The 13136-nt window shown below is 36.5% G+C and overlaps 1 protein-coding gene across 2 annotated transcripts in view; it reads right to left on the bottom strand.

Annotated features, from left to right (window-relative positions):
* Positions 1–236: 236 nt before the first annotated feature.
* LOC126971759 (serine/threonine-protein kinase 40-like) overlaps positions 237–13136 on the bottom strand; it is a 38953-nt gene continuing 26053 nt past the window's right edge. For both annotated transcript variants that reach the window (XM_050818156.1, XM_050818164.1), the window contains one exon: positions 237–8222. In XM_050818156.1, the coding sequence (XP_050674113.1) occupies positions 7728–8222 (495 nt within the window). In that variant the 3' untranslated portion in view covers positions 237–7727. The remainder of the gene's footprint in view (positions 8223–13136) is intronic.

The following is a 13136-nucleotide window of genomic DNA, read 5'->3' as shown; positions in this document are numbered from 1 at the left end:
TCCGAAGCGCTAATAGTATCTAATATATTAGAAATGACATCAAAAATAATTCTAAAGGGGTCAATTTTGAGAAAATAAATGCCATAATTTTATACGATATTCTAGAAGCTTTAGAAAAAAAATGCGCCGTGCTTAGGATCTAGGAAAAAATTGACTCAGTATATAACGTCCCATTATTTTAACAAAATTACTTCAGACGAATTCAGGTGTTACAGTTGTTTAAAATAAAAACAATCTCTCTTTAAAAATATTTTATTCAATACGGATACATAATACAACGAAATTGTTCTACTTACAATAACATATCAAAACAAATATTTAACAAAACAATTCGGCGGTTAATTCCCATCAAATCAATACAAAACTATTTGTGTCGTAACTAAATTCGCTAAAAATAATAAAAATTAAGTTTACAAAAACCCCTCAAAACATTGGAGTAAATAATAAAACCAAATACAAGACAATGATATATTAACACAGCTGCGTAATGGTGCGTACACATTGGTGAAACATAACATGAAATGTGGACCGACACATGTAACAGTGTGGACAAACATGCGCATCGAGTTGGCCCCTAAGCTGTTTTCGCGGTCTTGCAGTTGCGAGTGTCGCGTTAAGACGAGTGTCACGCTATTATTTGCCATCATATATAGACTTTTTTTTACACTCCGCAACGCCCCTTATGAAACTTGGTTCCAAAAATACAGTCGAATTGAGTTCCTTTTTTCAAGTCGGTTAGAAAAATAACATGACAACCCTATTGCTTCAATGGATTGTAGGCACGTGTAGGTAAGTATTTTGTAAACAAGGCTTAGTTTCCATACTGTTACATATGTCTACTGCGGCGTAGACGCCAGCAACAGAAGAACAACGGAAGATAATAATTAAGAAAATAGTGAAATTGTACTTTGACCTTTTGACCTTCGTCCAGCAGTGAACGTCTTCTGGCTGATATGATGAGGCTTAATGGTGCCTCCATATATTTTTTTTAATTTATATCTCGGCTGAAGCTAATTTTCTTTAAAATGCCATGCTGAATAAAATCTTAGCGCAATGATTAAAAAAGCCAATTTAAATATATTGCTTTGGCGAATGTATGCGAAAAGAATATATGGGGGAGGTAAATGTCTGAAGTATAATCAAATACAACCATAGCCTTTTTTTAGGAATAGAACAAACGAAAGTAATGGTCACCTAATTTTAAGTGATCACCATCGCCTACATTTTCCTTCAATACCTAGCTGAGGAATCACAGGAGCATTAACGGCCAATTACGAAGAAAAACGCCCTTTTCAGAAAGTACCCATGTCTTATGGTCCTGGAAAAACCGCGCAAGGAAGAGTGTTTATCCATACAAATATTAAGAGGTAAAGTTTGTCAGGTTGGGGGTAATCCCTGGATCTACTGAATCCATTATGAAAATTCTGTTAAGACTTTTTTTTTTCGAAAAAGATTTTTTTGTGGTAGTCAGTAGATTTGTCAGAGACAAAGTCGGAGAAAAAAACGTAAGATCGAAAACGTTTCTTATAAACGCTGCCTTAACGATGACAGTTATTATTGTTTTTTAAATTAGAATATCAACTAATTTGGATACAATGTATATGCGGATGAAGTCGCGGGCAACAGCTAGCTAGTCTCTTATATACTTATCTATATGTATACTTGAATATTTTTCAAATTCTTTTCCAAATTATTAAATAAAATGACTCTTCCCTTAGATTAAGGATTGGCCTCCGCTGCGCTCCAACTAGATACCGCAGGCATGTTCGCAAATTGCGACAACTAATACTACGCCTAAGTGGGCATACTCGAGCCAATCACGAACAATGTGTGACGTTGACGTGTCACATGTTCTGTTAAACTTTGCTAATAATTGAAACTAAAATGCCGGGTTGCGTAGTAAAACTTTGTAATAATAATACTACAAGATATGAGAAAGATACTGGGATCACATAACATCAGTAAGTATCTTATTAATTTTTAATAATATTCCCTGAAATAAATAAATAATTTCAATGTAAATTAACACGAAGCGTATATAAGTTACAAAATTAGAAAGATGCCATTGAGTGTCAAGATGCCACGCACACAAGCATCTTTACAAATAGACAATACACACTTCAGTATAAAAATGCCGTAATAAAAAAGCTATTGTTCTTAGGTAGTACGGTATCTATTTGGAGCGCAGCGGAGATCAATCCTTAATCTAAGGTTACAATGTATATGCAGACGAAGTCACGGGCAACAGCTAGTCGCTTATATACTTGTCTATATGTATACTTGGGATATTTTTCCAAATCTATAAATATATCTGTGGTATGGTGCTATGAGGGGCAAAGTACGTTTTTGTATGAAACAAGATTGTAATGCCAGTTTATTGTAAAAGTATGATATTTTTTCGGCTAAGAAACTCTTTCAAAAGTATAGTTACGATTTTATCTCAAGTAAGAGATAGACTGAACATTGGGAAGGGCCTTAGTCAGTTATATTTTTACAATAATATTTAAAAGACCAAAGATAACTTTAAAATTATTTTAAAATAACTTTGGTCATATTTTCAACCAGCTGCCAGTACTAAAATTTTGTCTTCACATTTGAATAATGTCTGAAATAATATCTCTGCTCTTGCTGTTCCTGAGAGTCCAAATCAATTGAGTAGAAGAAGAAAAAGGAATCCTAAATTCTGGACAAGAAATGTTACAAAGGACTCATAGCAGAAGCTATAAATCATGCAAATACACCTTAAAACCGGCTAAAATACTTAGGCCTTCCTGCAATTGCAAGAAAAAATTTGCTAAGAAGTTTCCTGAATACCTGAGAAAAAAGATAATTGACGAGTTCTATGATTTCACTGCAGAAAGTCAATCACAGTATATAGCAAGCTTGATTGAAGTATTTCCAAGTCCAAGTCGACTAAAGTTGTCAATGGGTTGAGTAGACGCCAATGGACCCGAAAATACTTCGAAAGAGGAAAGTGAAGTAGAACTAAAGTATGTCAAACTATGTTCCTTAGTACATTATCATTGTCATTGAAAAAAGTAAGAGTAATTGTTGAGAAAAAAAGGAACTCAGAGTTAGAAATACTTTCTGAACATCAGCGAGGAAGGCACCAAAAATTGAAAAGAATTAGCGAGGCCAGTAAGGCTGAAGTAAAAGAGCATATTAAAATGTTTCCAACTTATGAAAGCCACTATTCTAGGTCTCATACCCAAAAAAAATATTTAAATGGTGATCTTTCTAATGGACAAAAATGGACAAACCCCCGTTAAAGAGAGCTACTACAGGAAAGTTTTTGTGGAAGAGTTTAACTTGACATTTAAAAAACCGAAAAATTACACTTGTGGAAAATATGACAAATTTAAATTGCAATTGGAAGTGGAGCCTAACTTAGAAAAGAAACAATAAATTGAGGCAGAAAGATATGAACATGAAAAGCTGTATTAGCCTTCATATGCTGAGAAAAGAAGAGACAGTGAATAAGCTAAATTAAATGACAAAGTTATAACAGTCTTTTGACTTACAGAAGTGTCTTCCAATACCTTATTCAACAGCAGGGTTCAGTTTTTACAAGCCACAATTGGACGTTCCTGAAAAACGTTCCAAGCCACAAACATCACACTTTAAGGAATTCGATTTTAAAGTATAAAATATAAGTGTATTCCATACATGTGGGTTGGGCTACTAACGTCCGTTCCCAATATACTATCTACAGATAGAGATAAATTACTAACTTCTACTGTCAGTAATTAGCTGTCAATAATCTGAAGCTGTCCCAATATACCCGATAAGTCATTCTTATCGCCTTATTGGGACGCGTTAATTGAAATTTCCATACAAACATCTATCGCTGGTAAGCTATACGTCGTCCCATTGACTGACAGCGTGTACGGACTATCGACGTTAACTCACCTTGAGTAACCGTCGATAAGTTTATTGGGACAGAAAAGTCAACGATAGTTACGATTTTTATCTCAAGTAAGAGATAAACTGAATAATGCGAACGGCCGTAAGTCATGATGTCATTTAAAGAGTGACAGTAGGGCTGCAATTTTTTGTCAGTCCGTTGATATGAATCACGTGACCAGTTTTGTGTTCTTAACTAAATTTCGACATGATTGTGGTTTGGAACGTTTTTCTGGAATTCCGTCCAATTATGAACCCCGAAATTAACAATTTGTAGAGTATCACAATCATCAGCTGATGCATATTGTTTATTATGGGATGAAACAATTGCTGGTTGAGCTTCTTGTATCTGAATACCCTGCCTAATAACCCAGAAGAAAATAACATGTATAGTGACAGCTGCCCAGGACAGAATCGAAATATTGATGTTGCTATTATGATCATGTATTTTATAGAAAACTATCAACTCGGAAGCATTATAAACCATAAGTTTTTAGAACCAGGCCATACACATATGGAAGCAGACAATATATATGCTTCTATAGAAAAATCTAAAAAAAACTACAGTGAAAATAGAATTACCAAAAGACGGGGCAAACCTAATCAGAACAGTCAATAGGAACCCAAAAATAAATGTTGAAGAAATGCAACAGTCAGTTCTACAACTTCCAAAAACTGCTAACTTTACAATTACGTATATAATCACACAGAAAGATAAATTCAGTGAAAGAAAAGGTCGTTTGGAATCAAATAAAATGGATACAATGAAGAATTAATTCAGGAGTATTATACTACAAACACTCATTTGATGATAGTGAAGAATTATTCAAAGTGCTAAGTTTAAAAAGAAACCGAAATATGACAAGTTCACAATCAGAAGATACTGCAGCAGTACCACCTCTCATGCCCCTAAAACAGAGACCTATTCTCAAGCCAATAAGCTGTTTTAGAATCTTTAATAGAGGATTTAAAGCATGGGTGTAGATTAAAGTTATTTGCGTTATGATACTGTTATTTTCCGTAACGTAACAGTATAATCGATATTCCTTGAAGGTTTCTTAGGGACGAATTATCAAAAAAAAAAGGATTTGCACCAGACTACATTTTCTTCCAAATACGTGCTTAAATCTCTGTCTGATTCAAACTTGGTCTTATATTATATCGAAGTCAAAACAGTACAAATTCATTACAAAAATTAATAGCAGATAAAATAAGGAATTAAAAATAATACATATAAAACCTAAAATAATAAAAAAAACACAATATAAAATGAACACTATATACTATTTTCTTATAATTAATTAGCATTAGAATTATTTAAAAATATAGCTTATTACTTATATATTATTATTTACATTATATTACAAACCAAATCTCTGTCTGACTGTGAATATTGATCAAAATAGTATAATCAAATCATAGAAAATAATCGCTATGTTTTTATCGTTGAAATATTTTTTTTATGTCATACTTCCTCCTAAGTATTCCTACCTATTTTATCAGTGACATACATGAAATATGGTAGATATGCCACTTGCCGGTCCACCGTTGCGGTGCGCCTATGTGATACACTTGTTAAAGCCGTTAAACGCCAATACATCCCACGGCTTGTTAGAGAAGCTACAGAAATTAAAAAGCACCCTAACAATTTTATTACGGAGGATGGTTTTAGGCTAGCGCAAATATGGAATCCCGTGGTCGAAAGTATGGACGTCGTCAGTAGTGTGTGTCGTGAATTAGGGAATGAAAGACCAAAACGAACTAGGCGCCAAGCCGACAGTTTGATGTGCTATTAGTGTCAAGTGTCAATGTGTCAAGTGTTTCTCGCCGCCTCTGCAGTTCCGTTGTGACCACGATTCATGCAAATGGATCGAAATATCGGCATCAAATTAATAAAATATATATCGTGAGTACCCGTCATAATAATTACAATCGTAGTTTTTTTTTATGGAATATTAGGACAAACGAGCGTACGGGTCACCTGGTGTTAAGTGATCACCGCCGCCCACACTCTCCTGCAACACCAGAGGAATCACAAGAGCGTTGCCGGCCTTTAAAGAAGGTGTACGCGCTTTTCTTGAAGGTACCCATGTCGTATCATCCCGGAAACACCGCACAAGGAAGCTCATTCCACAGCTTCGTGGTACGAGGAAGAAAGCTCCTTGAAAACCGCACTGTGGAGGACCGCCACACATCCAGTTGGTGGGGATGATATCGTAACTTGTGGCGTGTCGTGCGTAGGTGAAATTCGGCGAAATGTTTATTGAGTAAGTTATGGCTCATTGTGTGTCTTCTACTGTATTTATCACAAGACGAGACGAGCAGGACATTCAGCTGGTAATTAATACGTCCTGCTCATTACAATACGCTCAGGATTCATGAAAACCCAAAAATTCTAAGCGGCACTACAATTGCCCTCGACACCTTGAGACATAAGATGTTAAGCCTCATTTGCCCAGTAATTTCACTAGCTACGGCGCCCTTCAGACTGAATCACAATAATGCTTACATATTATTGCTTCACGGCAGAAATAGGCGCAGTTGTGGTGGAATTCTGTGCAAAGAAGCCTCCCACTGATAGAGTCTGTAACGGAGATACAGCAAGATAGAAAAGGTGAGCGAATCTTTTGTTGCTCTAACCGATTTTAGTTGACAAGTGGTCACGCAGTATCGGGCTGTCAGGTCTTCTATACGGTAGATTCTAGAATATTCCAAGACAATGGTCAAACTATAGATTGTGCCGAAACAAAAAACTGGTCAAGCATTATAGAACTGTCAGGTCGTCTACATGGTAGATTCTACAATATTCCAAGACAATGGTCAAACTATAGATTATGCCAATGCAAAAATCTGGTCAAGCCGTATAGGAATATCAGGTCGTCTATACGGTAGATTCCAGAATATTCGAAGACAATGGTCAAACTATAGATTCTGCCGATGCAAAATCTGGTCAAGCCTTATAGGATTGTCAGGTCGTCTATAGGTACGGTAGATTCTAGAACATTCCAAGACAATGGTCAAACTATAGATTGTGCCGATGCAAACAACTGGTCAAGTATTATAGGAATATCAGGTCGTAGGTTAGGTATCATAGGGCCAAGACCGGTCATGCGTTATAGCAAAACTGGTGACTCATTAGGAGGTTGTCAGGTCGTCAATGCAATATCCTAGAATATTCTTAGTTTATGGTCAAACCATTGATTTAGCCGATGCAATGTTATTTCAAGTAAATTACTACGATTGTTTAAATTCGGTTTAGAGTGAGCTTGTGATACTGAAAAGTGCGTGTACTCGGGATATTTCTTTCGGTTATACATAAATTTAAATGTACATATTTACTTACCATCATATATGACCTCAAAAAGAATTTAAATATTAGAGTTGTTAGCTCCATCTATGAGAATTCTTTCGAAATTATTATTAGCTATTACAGCAGCAATACTTAATGTTAAAAGTTAAATGGAAAGGCAATATATTGAATGTAAATATCTTAGATAATTAATACGTTTAGACTGAGCCTCTTGCTAAACAACCGATGAAAACAGGCCAGGGTTATTTACTTTGGTGTGCGTGACAAGCTACGTTTTACACTCGCGATTTGTATGTCACTTTTTGTTAGTGTGTTGGTCAAAATAGAGGTTAACTGCCAACCTCAATTTTTTCGACATTCTCACAGCTGTCATAGTATATCTAGACGTGTAAATGATCTAAGGTAAATATCTCCAACATGTCATGTTTGTACACTTATTTTATCAAAACATTATTCTAAAACTCCAACATACACAAAATATGGCCAATAGCCACTATCGGTCAAATTTGGCAAATCAGTATTCGACATCAGAGCTGTCTGTAGGTGGTCTGGGATTGTTCACCACTGCTTCAGGGTTCACCGAATGCACGGGCGCAGGGTTCATTATCCTGCTATTCCTTATATCCGGGAACCGTAGCACATAATCCTGGTCCACCTGCAGCCGCCGTTCAGACCACGGTATGGCCCGGAACTCTGAAGAAGTCGAAGGTATCGAACGCGTATTGCGTGTTCTCGTCCTATTCTCCCGCGATTCGGGCACGAAGTTCTGCGTCTCCGATCGTCTGGTCTCCTGGCGATTCGTGAACATATGCTGGTATCGCGCTATTTCACAGGCCAGCAAGGGTCTAGCGTCTCGTCCTATGCGCTGGATGGATATTTGCTTCTGTGTTTGGGTCGCCTCTGTGTTGGTCGGGTGAACGATAATGCTGGATTGTTGAACTCGGGTCGGGGAAGGAAAGTTGAGCGCTAAGAAGTCCGGTAGGGGAACGCAGTATACACCAAGTTCGTCCTGTAATAAAAAAAATATTTTTATTATATTAAAACGGCAAGGTAAGCTAGGATTTTGTTAAGGGGGGGAAAGGCGTAGGCAAACCAAGAATATATAATGTAAGGTGAGTGCAATTATGCAATGCGAAATCTAGATTCAACCATTCATAATACAATCTTATATAATTCGTCTGCCAATAAAATCAACATTATTTTTGTTTATTCATAGGTTACCAACGTAATATTACTTTACGGTTTACGAGAATTCCTGCATTTTCTAATAATAAATATAAATATATAGTTAGAAACTTTTTGGATGGGAGAAATCTCGTAAATGAAATGCTTGAAGCAGTATATCTGTAGCTACGTACAGCTGACGTATTGGGCAACATTAATGCTGCTGTGTATATCTTAAATTATGTGAAAAAGTGTTTTTGTTTGATTAATAAATTATTGAAAATAATTTTAAAAATAAATCGAAATTAATAATGTAATTGTTTTAAAAAATTATGATATTTCAAATTTTAATACTTAGAAGTTCTAAATTTTCAATTCTTCGGCAGTGTCTACAATTGCCAATTTTTTATATATTTGGGTATATGTACGGACTAGTCTCGGACCATTCAGAGGTCCATCATCAGAGTGTACTGAGTTCGCGGTAACGTCTCGTCTCACGGGAAAAACGTCTCACGAAAGTTTTTTTTAAATTAAAATAATAGTGTTAAAATAAAATATGATCCTTTATTTATATATGATACATTTATCCTAATAAAATCATTAAAAAAAAATTCTCATGCTTACATTTGTAGATAGAAATAAAGATGGCATACCGCCGCAACACCGAACTGCTTGAATTGTTGTCGGGAATCGCTCGTATTTATCAGGTAGAAAGTCTCGAAGAGTTCTTTTACCTGTTTCCTAGAGTAAAATTCTAGTTTGCAGCACACACTTTCAATCAACATATTTTTATTTCACATCACACAAATTAATTTACAAAGTTTTCTTAAACACCTTATAACCACCATAACAATATCGCTGAAATTAAAGTAATACTTGTGAAAAAAAATTACATAATCAAGAATAATGCGAAAATGGACACCGCTCAGCGTGTGCAAATGCAAATGCTACAGCGCTGGTTTTCAGCGTAGCCCATTACGAGACAAACTCGCGCTGTATTTTAAGAATAAAAATAAAATAAAATCTGTTTCTTTCGGACTGTTGGCCCATAAGTGTTAGTATTTCTTAGAAATCATGTTAGTATTTCACATTTCATAATTTAATTTAATTTAATCAATTTAATTAATATAACGCAATTTAATTTTGATTTAATTTAATTTAAATACTTGCCACGATATACTGAGGCACTAACTATGTGCAACGTGTGTTTATCCAATGCCTCAGAATGGGGCACTTAGGGTTATCAATAACCACACTCAACATGTTGTTGGTGCTCCCCGCATGAGCGATGCGACTCGTTTCCGCATGACTGAATAAAAGTCGTCTGTCTGTGCGTTCGTAAACATCGCTGATGTGCTACAATGACGGGTGAGCCACAACACCACCCTGAATGCGTTATTGTATTGGATTCGGAGAGCATTCTACGTCTTCTGCGTATACTTAACCCACAGGCTGCACGTGTATAATGTATGACAAAACTCTTTAAAAAGCGTGACTAACATTTAATGTACATCGTGCGAACCTGCGAGCCAACATATTACATCGGACCGCAATGGATCTCCTTTCCCTCTCCATGTCTAGGTAATCCTTCAAATTCTCGATCAAAATATGGCCAAGGTATTTGAATTGCGACACTCTTTTTAGTTCCACTCCTTCCAGTATCACTGGCGGAACATGAGCTGGTTTTTAGAGAGATATTAGATGTTATTTCAGACCGAAACATAATAATGTTTACACATTACTGCTAGAAATAGGCACCGTTGTGGTACCCATAATCTAGCCGGCATCTCCCACTCTTACTCACACATAATGGACATTCTATTTTTTAAGATGCACTACATTTCGCCTTACTTGTTGGCCCGTTTAATTAAGGACTGTTATATCTCCACCCTTGCTCGACTCGACTGTATGAGGGGCAAGGTCATAATTCGAATTCAATTTATTACTTCTTTTCATATTCTTGACGTATACCCTATCCCCTTCTGTTGTTTGTCTCTATCTCTCATTTCTTGATAATCCATATATGTCATATCCTGGATCATAGGTTTTTTTACATAAAAATAAGGGACAAGACGAGCAGAACGTTCAGCTGACGGTAATTGATACGCCCTACCCATAACAATGCAGTGCCGCTCAGGATTCTTGAAAAACCTAAAAATTCTGAGCAGCACTTCAATTGCGCTCGTCACCTTGAGACATAAGATGTTAAGTCTCATTTGCCCATTATTTTCACTTCATCTCTCAAGGGTGCCCCTACGGCACCCTTGAGACCGAAACACAGTAATGTTTACACATTACTGCTTCACAGCAGAAATAGGCGCCGTATCTAGCCCGCTTCCTGTGCAAGGGAGCCTCCCACTGGTAGCTTGCCTCTGAACTTGTGACGGAAGAACAACTCTGCAGAAGTCTTTCCTGTTACCGAGTGCGGCGTACTATTTTACATTATCATGTAATCTCACAATGCTTCTTACCAATCTATGTCTTCAACCTGAGAAATTCTAAGACGTTTTAATGTATCCCTGTTTAGGCGTTTATCTTCGCCATTCTGCTGAGGCCAATAAGGAATCGCATTAAAGATTACAATGTTTCTCTCAGTACTGAAAGTCTTGAACTGTTCAATTGTAAACTGCCGTCCATTATCTGCAGTAATCGAGACTGGGTTAACAAGTCTACTAAAAATATCTTTTATCTGCAGTTATCGAGACTGGATCTGTCGGGTTACGCACGAAAATAAATCCTTATAAGGTAAATGTTCGTGCTTGCGTGTTTTGAAGAGCTAGCATCTGTGTTCAGTGATGAAGCCCCATGTCTGCGGACTCTTGAACGCTGGTATTTAGAATTCCACCGAGGACATACTAGTGTTAGTGACAAATCTCGCGAAGGACGCCCAAAATCCGCCTTCATTGAAGATAACATCATTGCTGTGAGACAACTAATTCTCGAAGATCGTCATCTGACGTATCAAGAGATAGAGGCTCTATTAGGCATCTCAGGGACAACCATTCATAATATCTTGCATGAAGCGCTTGGTGTGAGAAAGCTAGTTTGCCGTTGGCTACCGCATCTGCTTTCCAACGAACACAAGGCGGCCCGAGTCAGATGGTGTAAGAAAACTCTGCAAAGGTTCAACCGAGGAGAGTCAAATCACGTCTACGATATCACCTGACTAAAGTAATTCATGCTCGAAGCACTTCAAAGAAGATGGTGGCCACGTTCGTTGGAAAAACCGGCCATGTTGCGACTATTGCACTTGAAGATCGTAGAACGGTTAACGCAGAGTGGTATACCACAAGTCATCGCAGAACTTCGAAAATCTAACTCAAAGCGACGCATCATCCTGTACCACGACAACGCAAGCTCACACAACGCTCGTCAAACGATTGAGTGTTTGAAGCAGGAAGAAGTAGAAATTCTTGACTATCCTCCATACAGTCCTGACCTAAGCCCTCACGATTTCTTTACATTACCTAAAATTAAGAAGTCTTCGTGGTCAATGATTCCAGTCCGGTGAAGAAGCAGTCGACGCTTTCAAGTCAGCCATTTTGAAATCCCCACTTTAGAGTTGAACAAATGTTATGATAAATGGTTTGAGCGAATGGAAAAGTGTATTAAGCTACGTGGTGAATACTTTGAAAAACAATAAAAAGTACTATAAGGTTATACTTATGTTTTTTCTTCAAAAGACAAAACTTAACAGGCATGCCTCGTAGTATGTATTCCCCATGTAGTAGTGGTACCATTAAATCAATTACGGAGTCAAAACAAGGTTCGGTAGGTACTCTCATCATTTTAATGGGTTTGGAGGGTTTGAAGCAGAAACCAATATACAACCCTTACAAGCTTTGCAATAATTTTATCGCATTTTGCAAACCTTAGATCTCAGCCTGCCTTTCATTGCCACTATGTCTAGGTGGCCTTCGTGCGCAGCTTTGAATTGTAATTACAATCTTTGTACCTCGTAACAGAATATCTCCATAAAAACATAATTCACTCTGAAAAATCTTATAAATGTTAACATTTTCATCTCATTCATTATTATATAGACCTTTTATACTTAATCGTCTACTAAGAAGTCATTTCGTATAAATGTCTTAATTAAATTATCTTCGCATTCTTCACCTAACTGCCAAATGCATCGTGTACTTAAATAACTAGCACTTGCAGTTCCGTAAGTTATAGGATTTAAACATTATGTTTGAATTAGTAAATGCTCTTCTTCTCTTCACAAAATTAATTGTAAATTTCGATCCTTTTCATTTATTAACACCTGTCTAAACATCTTCTCGATACAGCAGTCAATAGATACTGAAACTGTCGCATTCTTAGTAAAATGGAGAAAAGAGAATTTTGTATATTTGGGCCTAGTTTCAGAATGTCATTGAGTGAATAATCCGATGAAAAAGGGAAGGATCCGTCAAAAACTACTCGAAACTTTTTAGATTCACTATTATTTTTAAAAAAACTGCGTGGTGACTGAAAATGTATGATGGAGAAGGTATTTTAGTATTAGATACTGATGTTTTAAATCAGCATATTCCCGAATAATTTTTTTATATTGTGATTTAAGAATATGATTCTTCCAGAATCGTTTTTCTAAAAGCATAAACCTTCTTTTTACCGGATGATATGAATCACCTACAATCTGGTGATGTATTTAGTGGTAAACTAACACAAAATCTACCTGATTCTAAACGATAGATGTTTTCAATTAAATGTTTTTCTATTTCGATTTCTGATATAGTTAACTTGCTTTGTTGTA

This window comes from Leptidea sinapis, chromosome 2 (genome assembly GCF_905404315.1).
Source record: "Leptidea sinapis chromosome 2, ilLepSina1.1, whole genome shotgun sequence".
In the NCBI taxonomy this organism is placed as follows: domain Eukaryota; kingdom Metazoa; phylum Arthropoda; class Insecta; order Lepidoptera; family Pieridae; genus Leptidea; species Leptidea sinapis.
This window is presented reverse-complemented; position numbering and strand designations above follow the sequence as displayed.